The sequence below is a fragment of the Neophocaena asiaeorientalis genome, unplaced genomic scaffold, assembly GCF_003031525.2.
Source record: "Neophocaena asiaeorientalis asiaeorientalis breed wild unplaced genomic scaffold, Neophocaena_asiaeorientalis_V1.1 scaffold597, whole genome shotgun sequence".
NCBI lineage: Eukaryota > Metazoa > Chordata > Mammalia > Artiodactyla > Phocoenidae > Neophocaena > Neophocaena asiaeorientalis.
Window position 1 is genome coordinate 2,441,079 of NW_020172664.1, and position 13,214 is coordinate 2,454,292.

Sequence of the window (13,214 nt, forward strand, 5' to 3'; positions counted from 1 at the left end):
ATGCACACATTACTTATATTTATATAAAAGATATATACATATATATACACACACATATATACTTCTGTTCTACCTAGGCTTATTTAACAATTCTATGAGCTATGTATTATTATTTTCTTTATTTTACAGACAGGTAAACTGAGGTCAAGAGATGTTAAGTAATTTGTCCAAAGTCACATAGTCATTGACAGATCTGGGATTCAAACTGAAGCAATGCAGCTCATAACCGTTAACAAAGGATCAATGTCCAGAATAAAGAAATAACTCCTGAAAATCAATGAGGAAAAGAATAGAAGTTAGGCAAAAGATATTGAACTGGCCATTCACAGAAGACATCTGAACGGCCTGTAAACATACAGAACTGTGCAACGTCATTATCAGTTTTGGAAAGACAAATTAAAACACATTGGTCAGATCAGCAAAAAAAATCTACAAAACCTGGTGTTGGGAGAACGTGGAGAATCACAACGCCTATAATGTGGAAATTCATGCTGGAAGCACCACTCTGGAGGGCAGCTGGATGATACCTGGTAGAGCTGAAGATATGCAGCCTGTGATCCCGCCACTCCACACCTGGGCTGCAACCTTGGGGGACTGTGCATGCATACTTAGTATAGGCAAGGTGCTCATCACAGCCTGGGCCACAGTGGAGAAAACATGGAAACATTAATTCTTAGGAGGATGGATCAACGAACTGTGGTATATTCATTTAACAGGATTCTATTCTGCATTAAAATGGGTGAATTAATGTATAATCAGGGATAAATCTAGAAAAGACAATACTGAGTGTAAAAAGTTGTGTGAAGATAGGGAGAGTATGATATATGGTATATGCGACTATAACAATACTATATAGTTGACCCTTGAACAACATGGGTTTGAGCTGTGAGGGTCCACTTATACATGGAGTTTTTCAACAGTAAATACTCCAGCACTACATGACCTGCAGTTGGTTGAATCTGAGGATGGCAAATTGTGGATACAGAGGAACCACGTAAGTTATATGCAGATTATGGATTTTTTGACTGCACGATGGTCGTGACCCCAACCCCTGCATTGTTCAAGGGTCAACTGTGTTTAGAGAGACACATGTATAGTACAAATGTAAGACAGTGTGGGAAGGATTCACACCAACTGCAGCTTAATGGGGAAAAGAGTGAGTATATTGGGTTTGGAGTGGAGCACAAAAAGGGGCTGCCACTGCATCTTTAATTTTTAATTTTTTAAAAAAAATCTGGCAGAATGTTAACATTTCTTAGATCTGAGTGTGGGGACGTGGTGTTTTATTAAGTTAATCTCTGAAATTTTTCTCTATATTTGAAATGTTTCATTAAAAATAAACTACTCAAAACTAACACAACATTGTAAAGCAATTATACTTAAAGATGCTAAAAAAATAAACTGCTCATTTAGTTTTGAATTTTAAAATGACATCTTGTTACACATCTGCAAAACAGTATTAAAAGCCCTTGCCTACTGAGACATCTATAAGGATAAATCCTAAAGCATTGTTTCTAGAATAAGAATATTCTCCTAACACAATTTTAATGCCTCAGAAACACTTTGTGTTCTTTAATCTGCGGTCGCGCCTGATGTCTGAGAGTCAAAAACCTCCAGAAGGCTTCAGAAGCAGTGGTTGTAAGATGCAATCCCATTGGCACCACGGTTCCTCTGGCACCACATTATCTGGTTTACTATATGCCAGGCACTGTGTAAGTGCTTTACCCATCTTAATTCATTTGTTCTTCCCTAGAACACTATCAGAGAGATAGATAGGTTTATTATTTCCATTTTATAAATTATTTTCACTTGATAATTGAGGCATGGGCAGATGCCCAAGGAAACACAACTATTGAACAGTGAACTCAAACCCAGGTAGTCTGGCTCCAAAGCACAGTTCTTAACCACTCACTGGACTAAAGGCTGTGTGTGGTCTGGGTGAATTGATCTTGTACCCTCCCCTGTGAAAACTCACCTTAGTCTTCCACCCAGCTACCTTCTTCTTCCATCCATCACCCATGACATTCTCTCCTACTTTCTCATAATCTCCTCTCTTCTTCCATTAAGCATAGAAAATGCGGGAAAAAAGGGCCAAATTAATGGTTTTGGAGGGGAATACTTAAGATCTGAAGTTGTCTGTCGGTGGCCAATGAAATGTCATACTTAGTTCATTTCTAGTGGCCTTGATGGTGGTATAACGTTCATTTGGTGGAATATCTGTGTGATCACGCAGCCATTGGCTATACACTGTTTTGTACTGAAAAATAATGCTAGAAGTTAGTTATATTTGGTGTCAACGACACATATCTTTTGAAGGTGTATGTATTAGCAATTTTCCTAAGCACCAGTTTAAGAGACAGTGTAACAAAGAGAGTAGTTTACATTTATATTTTAAACTTGTGGTTTTAACTCATTGCCTAATGTTCAAAAAATGAACTGAAGCCTGGCTGATTATATAACTTTAATATTTGAAAAAAATGTATCCAGAAATTAACAACGTAATACAATACACATTTGTACAAAAAAGAGGGACTGTTAAAACTTCTGATCATACAGACAAAAATATGATTAATTAAGGAAAGATTAAAAAAGGACAGGACATTTTGTAAATACTGATAAATACTGTGCAATGCTTTAATTTACTGTGGCAGATACAAAAATCAAGAATTCATTAACGGATTATATATAAAAAAAAGCAACTATATGAATTTTCTAGCTGTTTAAATTAACGAAATGTAACAGTAGTGGTTCTTTTAAAAAATGAGGTATTAATTACACTGTAAACCAAAACCAGAGCATAAATAAATAAAGGCAATGTGTAATTTAGTGATAAATGATTATAAATTTCAACAACAGACAACAAAAATTTTCCAGTTATTCATGGACTCTGTCATTTAAAAATTTGGCTTGCTTGTGTACTTCTTATTTAAAAATGACATAGCTATTGATATACAAAGCACATCATTAAACATGCAGACCAAACCAACACAATTTTTCCGTCTCTACCAAATAAAAACTTTGTTTACATTTTATTTAAAACACTTAAATCTGGTTTCTTACACATGATTCTTTTGTGCTTATTAGTTAGTAGTAACCTATGTTAAACATCTTACTTTCTAGTTCAAGCAGTGTAAGAGAGAAGCAGTTTTATTTGCATATGGATTAAAAACAGAGCAAACAAAACAAAACCAACATGCCTTTAAATCTTAGGTGTTCCAAAAATTGTAAGAAGAAAAATCCTTTAAATAGTATGTCCAAGTGGAAAAGCGGAGTCACTTCTGTCTCAAGAGAACAGTAAACTAACTAACTCCTTTTCCTCTAAGATTCACAAGTCGGCTTCAGAAAAGCAGAACAAGCTGATTAGTTCCTCCACCCTAAAAGAATTCTGCTGGTGGGGTGTAGGAAGCATAGCAGTAAGATAGTAGTGTAACTCAGAAAAAAATTTGGGGAAAGTATTATTTGCATGTGAACCATGTGCTGGTACTAAGTGCTGGCTTCATTATTATTGCAAATATATATTCAGAGTTTTCTGAAGGAAAGCTATCAAAGTATAATAGAGAATTCTTGATTTGGAAATATCTATAACATGCTAATAAAACTGCTTCATTTGCTGTAAATTAAAGAGAAAACCATTTACTGTCTGACTTAAAAAATGCAGTTTCCTTTTACATGCTACTTTATTAAGAAACTCCAAAAAGGGTACTTTTGAATTCGCTATATTCAGAATCCAGTGGAAAACAAACATGTCGGCCAAAATGTTGAACTTTATTTTTACACCAAGCTACGTCATTTGGACACAAATATTATTGTATTCACTTTTGTCAAATATCTTATCCTACTTTTTTCCAAAAATTAGTGTTTCAGTACAACTGGTGATCAAAAAATATTAGAAATAAGTCTTGTACATCAATCAAAGTATATATAAAAACAGTTCTCTTTTTTTGTGCTTGTAATTGACTTAGTTTATCAGTGACTAGTCAGTTCTACTTCCTTTCTATATAATATTCTGACCCTTAAGAAGAAATGATTATACAAATATTACAGAGTGCTCAAAGTAACTAGCTTACTGCGCATATGCATGCAGACTAACAATATGTAAAAGAATATAACCTTGAATCCAATTAGTCTGAAAATAGTTACACTCTTGTACAATCATCTTTATTGATTTGTAAAAGCTGTATACACATCTAAAACCCTGAATTTACTTTGTAAAAATAAATCTTTAGCAATAAATGGCACTATCAAAATCCCATTATTCTCAGGCTATTATGTAGTTATTTACACGCTTTTCAGCAATGGTTGAAAAGAATCTTAGAGGACCAAAGCCAGTATATCAAAAAACCCTGTAAATTGCATTTGCAATTATACTGTTGTTTAACCGCTATATGAAAATATGGCTACATGCCTTACATTAACGATAATGTAGCTATCTGTGTTGCTACTGTGTGCTAGCAGCGCACAAGGTGCCACTGGTCTCCACTCTGTCATCCGTGCATTCTCTACTGCACGATGCTTTCCCAGTGGAACACCTGTGACAACTACTTATGGAGAATGATAAAGTGCTATAAAAAAGAGGGACTGGACCCACACCTGTCTCTGCCATCTGGTCTTTTTCTCACTCAAGCAGTGTTGTGTTTTTAGAAAACCATGCCTCTACTGAACATACTTCATATTTGATTTTAAAAAAATCAGTATTTTAAAGTTGGTGAGCTTTGTCAAGGTGTTTTGAGACAGAAACATGAAAAGGTTAAAGGCACAGTAAGAGGGAAGTGAATGCTACATATAAAATATATTTCAAGTCTTCTAGGTTACTCAAGTCCAAAACCTTCTGAATTTGAAATTCCAATAATCAATTTCTGTTTCAGGTCCTTTTTGCTCTTGTAGGGGGGAAGGCAAAGTTGATTGAAGCAGGTGTGGGCCACAGGCAACCTAGAGAAAAAAAATTTTTTTAAAGATACCAAGTCCTAAAACAAACACAGAATGACTGGTAAGCAACTTTCAAAGTACCTGGATACACACATTCAAATCTATTTTACTATAATGAGATGACTCATCCACTCCTTTACTGAACAAATACTTTTGGAGTACCTGCTATGCATTAGGCACCATTCTAGACACCGGGGCTGGGTTTACCAACAAGACAATGTCCCTGCTCTCACAAAACTTATATTCTATAGGCATTATTTTTGGAGTCAGACAAATCTGAATTTGAATACCATCTCCTGCACTTTCTGGCTGGGAGACCTTGTTCAAGCGGCTTCACGTCTCCAAATCTCAGTTGCCTCATCACCAGCATAAGGCAAACTATTTGAATGGGTGGGAAGATGAAAAGAGCTATCTACATAAAACACCCAGCAGAATAGTAGATAATATAACTGTTACTAGTTTTTTAGTCTTGACTGTCAAAAAATAATAAAAAGAACATTTCTGGGACACTTGATACCCATGCTACTCATGTTGCTGCCCTCAAGGTACAAGCAACATTCATCCTCTGAATCTTTTTGTTCAGCTCTCCCAACCCTCTACCCGATGACACTGTTATCTTTATTCAAAATTCCTACAGATTTCTTAGACCCTTTTCCTCAGTCTTTAGGAACTCCACAGCATCAGAACAGCTGTCGGTGGTGGCGGTGAGAAAGGAAAGGACAGATTTCAGTTCTAATTTATGAAAGGAAGAACTGACAAAGCTCAGGGAATATATGGGGCAGGAGAAAAAAAATGATTATAAGCAAAGTAGTGTCTACTCAAATTAGCTTTAGAAATTACAAGGAGATTGGGAAAATAAGTAAGTAGATTAGCATTAACCCATCAACACTATAGAAAATAATTTAAAGCCATCATCGGCATCACTTTCATATGCAAAGAGCACTAGATAAAGAAAACAAGACTAGCACTAGAGGTATTCCAGAACAAGAACAAATTATAACAGCCAAAAAAACTCACCTTAGTATTTTAAATAAAAAACACCTTTAAGTAAAGATGAAGGTTAGATAATCTACTATGAAAAGCAAGCTAGGTTCTGGAAGCAACTACAAAGCAGTTGACTTATCAAAGTAAAAAGCTGGTGCACAGGAATTATTATCAGTTTGTACTGGTGGTTCTCAAAATTCATACAGAACCTTAAGCCATAGTCTCTCTTATTTCAAAGCCATGCTTTACTCTCAAGATTTTCCTATGAAAACAACTTCAGAATCAAAGAATCCTCTAATTCCAAACATATTATTATTAGCCAAACCTACAGATTAAAAAAATTACAATTTGGAAATTTACCAGTTAGTAGAAGTTTCATTCTTTGAGATTTTAAAGTTCAAATCAGCCATTCCTCCTACAGGTACTCTGTCACTTCCTGTGGTAAAATGCAGCAACTTCTTTTGAAGATCAAGAGGAAATCCAAGCACAACATCCCAAAAGTATCTAGAGAACACCAAAGGATATTTATATAAAATGTCTTGACAAAAATCCTGAAGATCAGAATAAAGTAATATAAAGTGAGCTCTAGGGAAACAACTTCCCTTAAAGGTACATAATACTCTTAATGTGAAATTGAGGAATGACAGGCTTCTGATATAAATTAGATTTTTGACTAACATCATTATAAAAATAGTCCAACAGTAGAGAGTACAAAAGCCATTTTTCTCCTATATAATTTTCCTTATTTTTCAACACAGTGCTATTAAAAGGCTATTTATAAGCATGGCATCCCTGCAATTCTAGAACCAAAGTAATTAAAAAAAAAAAGTCAGATCTCTATACTTTTGTAGAAACTTACTTATATTACTTTCTCCTAAGGGGACTGCTAAGTGATTTCATATTTAATATTCTCACATTATTTTCAAGAGATAAAACAAAGCAGTGTGGGCTGTACAGTATTTCAGCTGACTTAACTCGATTCAAAGATTGTTAAGTTATGCAAATAAACGAACCACACTCTCTTTCATTCTCTCTTCAGCACCCTCACTCTCAGAAGTAAAAAAGCTCACCGTATAGTCAGGTCGGTTTTCGCATAGCCATCATACTGAGTACTTCTCTGCAGGGCGTGCATATCCAGTTCAGGACTTCCACATACCAGAATTTCAACCTCTTCTGGACGAAGCAGCTGCCAATAATTATTTATCAAAAATGATAAGAAAAAGTGATGATTAAAAAAAGTGAAATTGGAACTATTTTCACTGAACCAAATAACAAAAGTCATGACGTTCTTATGGCAAATCAAGCCATTTTTGCTAAAGAAAAATCTCCATTTATATTTTTCCTACTAAGGTAAGGTATTTTTGCTTCTGAAAGTTTATAAATCTTGTCAAACTGTTAGGTTCCCCCTTTTGCAAATAATAGCAATTAGCAGTTTGCCAGAAAAACAAGCAGATGACTATGCATAAATCCAAATTACAACTCTTCCCTGAAACTCAGCCTGAAACTCTTTCAGCTATCAATACTCTAGCATCTATTGACATGCCTGGTTCCAATATCCATAAAGCCTCCTGTGTACACTGTAGAGTTTGAGTAGTAGGTTAGTCTGTCTTGTGTTGTTCACTTGCTTTCTTTTCACTTACATAGGTTGTCTCCCACCTAAAGAGATTACAATTTAAAAACAGAGACCTGCTATGCTATTTATTTATTTTCCCTCCCTCCACCCCCATAACTATAGTGCGTCACAGACAAAACTCAATTCGAAATCAACAGGTGCTCCGTTTCCAAAGGTACTTTCAATAAACATGTGACAAAGATCACTCTAAAACAAGCTCTCTCCTATGCAAAATAATTCACATTGAAGACCTTGCTCCCAACCCCCCTTATAAAACTGCCTGGAGGTGCAAATGGCTTGATGGAGTGTGCCCAGGGGAGCAGCGGTGAAGAGAAACTACGCTTTTATCTTATGACATTTCCGACATAGTGTTCTCAACAGCAACTGACCCATACTCACAAGGCTAAGAAAAAGTCAAACCAACTGGAGTCCACCATGACTCTGGTGACAAACTACATCCTGTGGGTAAAAGGCAACTCAAGAGTTGCTGGGGGGACCCCTGAAGAGGCAGGAAGCAGTTATAAACCTGTTCCTTAAACAGTAAGAAGGTGTGCCTTTTGCCCTGGAGCTTATTGTTGACTAGTTTCTGTGCTTTGCCCCACAGTATTAAAGACCTGGAGCCCTTGGGATCTCTTCATCCACTCTGCTTGAGGAAATTTTTTAAAGCCTTAAAAGCCATAGTATAAGACATAGTGTAAGGTGGAGTGGGGTGGGGAGGGAATGGAGTTGACTGGACTTTTTTCCCTTTAGAAAATTAAGGCTGAAATGAGAGAACTATTTTTATTTCTAGCTCTGACTTTAAAAACTAGAAAACTGACTAGGGACTCTGTTGTGAAGTGCCTGGCGCGAGTCCTCCGCACGCGGCACCCTATGAGCAAGTGAAACAAGACTAAGCACAAAGGAAAAGAAAAGAAGAAAAGAGTCTTCACAGGCTGGTAGCCGAAGAGGAAGCCAGAGAGTTTCCAAGTACATGTTGCTGCTGACTTTGAAATGGAGGGGAGCATGTGAGAGAATCGGAGAGAGCTGGGAGTCACCCCATCCAAGGCTTCAAGGAAATGGGAATTTTAGTCCACAACCACAAGGGACTGAATTCTGCCATCAATCTAAATGAGCTTGGAGGTTTGTATCCAGGCTGTGAGGGAAGAAGACAATACAAGTTGATGATCAATGATTTGTCTATAGATTTCATAAACCCGCGTCCCCTGCATTGGCAGGTGGACTCTCAACCACTGCGCCACCAGGGGAGCCCTGTGGAACTCTTTATAACCATGTGGTTGACAGGGTCTTGGTGCTCCGGTCGGGTATCAGGTCTGAGTCTCTGAGGTGGGAGAGCTGAGCTCAGGACACTGGTCCACCAGAGACCTCCCGGCTCCACGTAATATCAAATGGCAAAAGCTCTCCCAGAGATCTCCATCTCAACGCTAAGACCCAGCTCCACTCAATGACCAGCAAGCTACAGTGCTGGACACCCTATGGCAAACAACTAGCAAGACAGGAACACAACCCCACCCATTAGCAGAGAGGCTGCCTAAAATCATAATAAAGTCACAGACACCCCAAAACACACCACCGGACGTGGTCCTGCCCACCAGAAAGAAGACCCAGCCTCATCCACCAGAACACAGGCACCAGTTCCCTCCACCAGGAAGCCTACACAACCCACTGAACCAAACTCAGCCACTGGGGGCAGACACCAAAAACAATGGGAACTATGAATGTGCAGCCTGAGAAAAGGAGATGCCAAACACAGGAAGTTAAGCAAACTGAGAAGACAGAGAAATACACAGCAGATGAAGGAGAAAGTTAAAAACCCACCAGAAGAGGGTTTAAATGAAGAGGAAATAGGCAGTCTACCTGAAAAAGAATTCAGAGTAATGATAGTAAAGATGATCCAAAATCTTGGAAACAGAATGGAGAAAATACAAGAAATGTTTAACAAGGACCTAGAAGAACTAAAAAGCAAACAAACGACGATGAACAACACAATAAATGAAATTACAAATTCTCTAGAAGGAAGCAACAGGAGAATAACTGAGGCAGAAGAATGGATAAGTGACCTGGAAGATAAAATAGTAGAAATAACTACTGCAGAGCAGAATACAGAAAAAAGAATGAGAAGAATTGAGGACAGTCTCAGAGACCTCTGGGACAACATTTGAATTACAGGGGCCCCAGAAGAGGAAGAGAAAAAGAAAGGATCTGAGAAACTATTTGAAGAGATTATAGTTGAAAACTTCCCTAACACGGGAAAGGAAATAGTCAATCAAATCCAGGAAGCGCAAAAAGTCCCATACAGGATAAATCCAAGGAGAAACATGCCAAGACACATATTAATCAAACTAACAAAAATTAAATACAAAGAAAAAATATTAAAAGAAGCAAGGGAAAAGCAACAAACAACATACAAGGGAATCCCAATAAGGTTAAGAGCTGATCTTTCAGCAGAAACTCTGCAAGCCATGAGGAAGAAGTAGAAAATATAAACAGACCAATCACAAGCAGTGAAATTGAAACTGTGATTAAAAATCTTCCAACAAACAAAAGCCCAGGACCAGATGGCTTCACAGGCGAATTCTATCAAACATTTAGAGAAGAGCTAACACCTATCCCTCTCAAACTCTTCCGTAATACGGCAGAGGGAGGAACACTCCCAAACTCATACTACGAGGCCACCAACACCCTGATACCAAAACTAAACAAAGATATCACAAAAAAAGAAAACTACAGGCCAATATCACTGATGAACATAGATGCAAAAATCCTCAACAAAATACTAGCAAACAGAATCCAACAGCACATTGATAGGATCATACATCATGATCAAGTGGTGTTTATTCTAGGAATGCAAGGATTCCTCAATATATGCAAATCAATCAATGTGATAAACTGTATTAACAAACTGAAGGACAAAAACCATATGATCATCTCAATAGATGCGGAAAAAGCTTTCAACATATTCAACACTTTTTTTTTTTTTACATTGTAAAATACTTCATGCATTGATTTATTTGAACAGCTTTATGGAGATATAATGCACATACTTTAGAAGGCATCCATTAAGTGTACATTTTAATGGTTTCAGTATATTTGCAGATACACACAATTATCACCACAATTTGTGATGATTTTTGTTACTTGAAAAAGAAACTCCTCTGCCCTTTAGCTATCATTGCTAATCTTCTTATCCTCCTCCAATGCCCCAGCCTAGAAAACCACTACTCTACTTTCTATTTCCATATTCTGCTCTTTCATATTAAAAGAATTATACATGGCCTCTTGAAGGACTTCATTCACTCAGCATAATTTCTTCAAGAGACAACTATGTGTGAATATTTCCTTTGTTTTATGTCAGAATAATATTCTACTGATTGGATAAAACATGTTTATCTATTCACCTGTTAATGGACATTTGGATGTTTCTCCCTTTTGCTTACTATGAATCACATTATTATAAAATTCATATATAAGTTTTGATCAAACATGTGTTTTCATTTTCTTGAGTGTGTACCTAGGTGTGATTGATGGGTCATATGATAATTCTAGGTTTAATATTTGAGGATCTCCCAGAGCTTTATCCAGAGCAGCTTTGCCATTTTATCTTCATTCCACCCCATATGAGAGATCAAATTTCTCCGTGTATCCTCAATAAAACTTATTGCCTCACTTTTTGATTTTAGCCATCCTAATTGTGGTCAAGTGGAATCTCACTGTGGTTTTGATTTCCATCTCCTTGGTGACTAATGATATCCAGAATCTTTTCATATGCCCTTGAACATTTGTGTATTTTACTTGGAAAAATGTGTATTCAGATCCTTTGTCATATTTAAATCGACACCTCTTTATGATAAAAACCCTCCAGAAAGTAGGCATAGAGGGAACTTACCTCAACATACTAAAGGCCATATATGACAAACCCATAGCCAACATCGTTCTCAACGGTGAAAAACTGAAACCATTTCCACTAAGATCAGGAACAAGACAAGGTTGCCCACTCTCACCACTATTATTCAACATAGTTTTGGAAGTTTTAGCCACAGCAATCAGGGAAGAAAAAGAAATAAAAGGAACCCAAATCGGAAAAGAAGATGTAAAACTGTCACTGTTTGCAGATGACATGATACTATACATAGAGAATCCTAAAGACGCTACCAGAAAACTACTAGAGCTAATCAATGAATTTGGTAAAGTAGCAGGATACAAAATTAATGCACAGAAGTCTCTTGCATTCCTATACACTAATGATGAAAAAGTCTGAAAGAGAAATTAAGGAAACACTCCCATTTACCATTGCAACAAAAAGAATAAAATACCTAGGAATAAACCTACCTAAGGACACAAAAGACCTGTATGCAGAAAACTATAAGACACTGATGAAAGAAATTAAAGATGATACAAACAGATGGAGGGATGGAGAGATGGAGACATGTTCCTCCATGTTCTTGGATTGGAAGAATCAACATTGTGAAAATGACTATACTCTCCAAAGCAATCTACAGATTGAGTGGAATCCCTATCAAACTACCAATGGCATTTTCCCACAGAACTAGAACAAAAAATTTCACAGTTTGCATGGAAACACAAAAGACCCCGAATAGCCAAAGTAATCTTGAGAAAGAAAAATGGAGCTGGAGGAATCAGGCTCCCTGACTTCAGACTATACTACAAAGCTATAGTAATCAAGACAGTATGGTACTGGCACAAAAACAGAAACATAGATCAATGGACCAGGATAGAAAGACCAGAGATACACCCACGCACATATGGTTGCCTTATCTTTGATAAAGGAGGAAAGAATATATCATGGAGAAAAGACAGCCTCTTCAATAAGTCGTGCTGGGAAAAGGAGCTGGAGGAATCAGGCTCCCTGACTTCAGACTATACTACAAAGCTATAGTAATCAAGACAGTATGGTACTGGCACAAAAACAGAAACATAGATCAATGGACCAGGATAGAAAGACCAGAGATACACCCACGCACATATGGTTGCCTTATCTTTGATAAAGGAGGAAAGAATATATCATGGAGAAAAGACAGCCTCTTCAATAAGTCGTGCTGGGAAAACTGGACAGCTACATGTAAAAGAATGAAATTAGAACACTCCCTAACACCATACACAAAAATAAACTCAAAATGGATTAAACGACTTCCAAAAAAAAAAAAGGATTAAAGACCTAAATGTAAGGCCAGAAACTATCAAACTCTTAGAGGAAAACACAGACAAAACACTCTATGACATAAATCACAGCAAGATCCTTTTTGAGCCACCTCCTACAGAAATGGAAATAAAAACAAAAATAAACAATTGGGACCTAATGAAACTTAAAAGCTTTTGCACAGCAAAGGAAACCATAAACAAGACCAAAAGACAACCCTCAGAATGGGAGAAAATATTTGCAAATGAAGCAACTGACAAAGGATTCATCTCCAAAATATACAAGCAGCTCATGCAGCTCAATACCAAAAAAACAAACAACCCAATCCAAAAATGGGCAGGAGAACTAAATAGACATTTCTCCCAAGAAGATATACAGATTGCCAACAAACATATGAAAGGATGCTGAACATCACTAAGCATTAGAGAAATGCAAATCAAAACTACAGTGAAGTATCACCTCACACCAGTCAGAATGGCCATCATCAAAAAATCTACAAACAATAAATGCTGGAGAGGGTGTGGAGAAAAGGGAACA

The 13,214-nt window shown here is 36.9% G+C and overlaps 1 protein-coding gene across 1 annotated transcript in view; it reads right to left on the reverse strand.

Annotated features, from left to right (window-relative positions):
- Positions 1–2,545: 2,545 nt before the first annotated feature.
- Positions 2,546–13,214, reverse strand: part of HECTD2 (HECT domain E3 ubiquitin protein ligase 2) — a 65,010-nt gene continuing 54,341 nt past the window's right edge. Inside the window, exons 19-21 of the mRNA XM_024739547.1 lie at positions 6,981–7,096; positions 6,271–6,414; positions 2,546–4,929 (exon numbers count right to left, since the gene is read on the reverse strand). Coding sequence (XP_024595315.1) covers positions 4,809–4,929; positions 6,271–6,414; positions 6,981–7,096 — 381 coding nt within the window. The 3' untranslated portion in view covers positions 2,546–4,808. The remainder of the gene's footprint in view (positions 4,930–6,270; positions 6,415–6,980; positions 7,097–13,214) is intronic.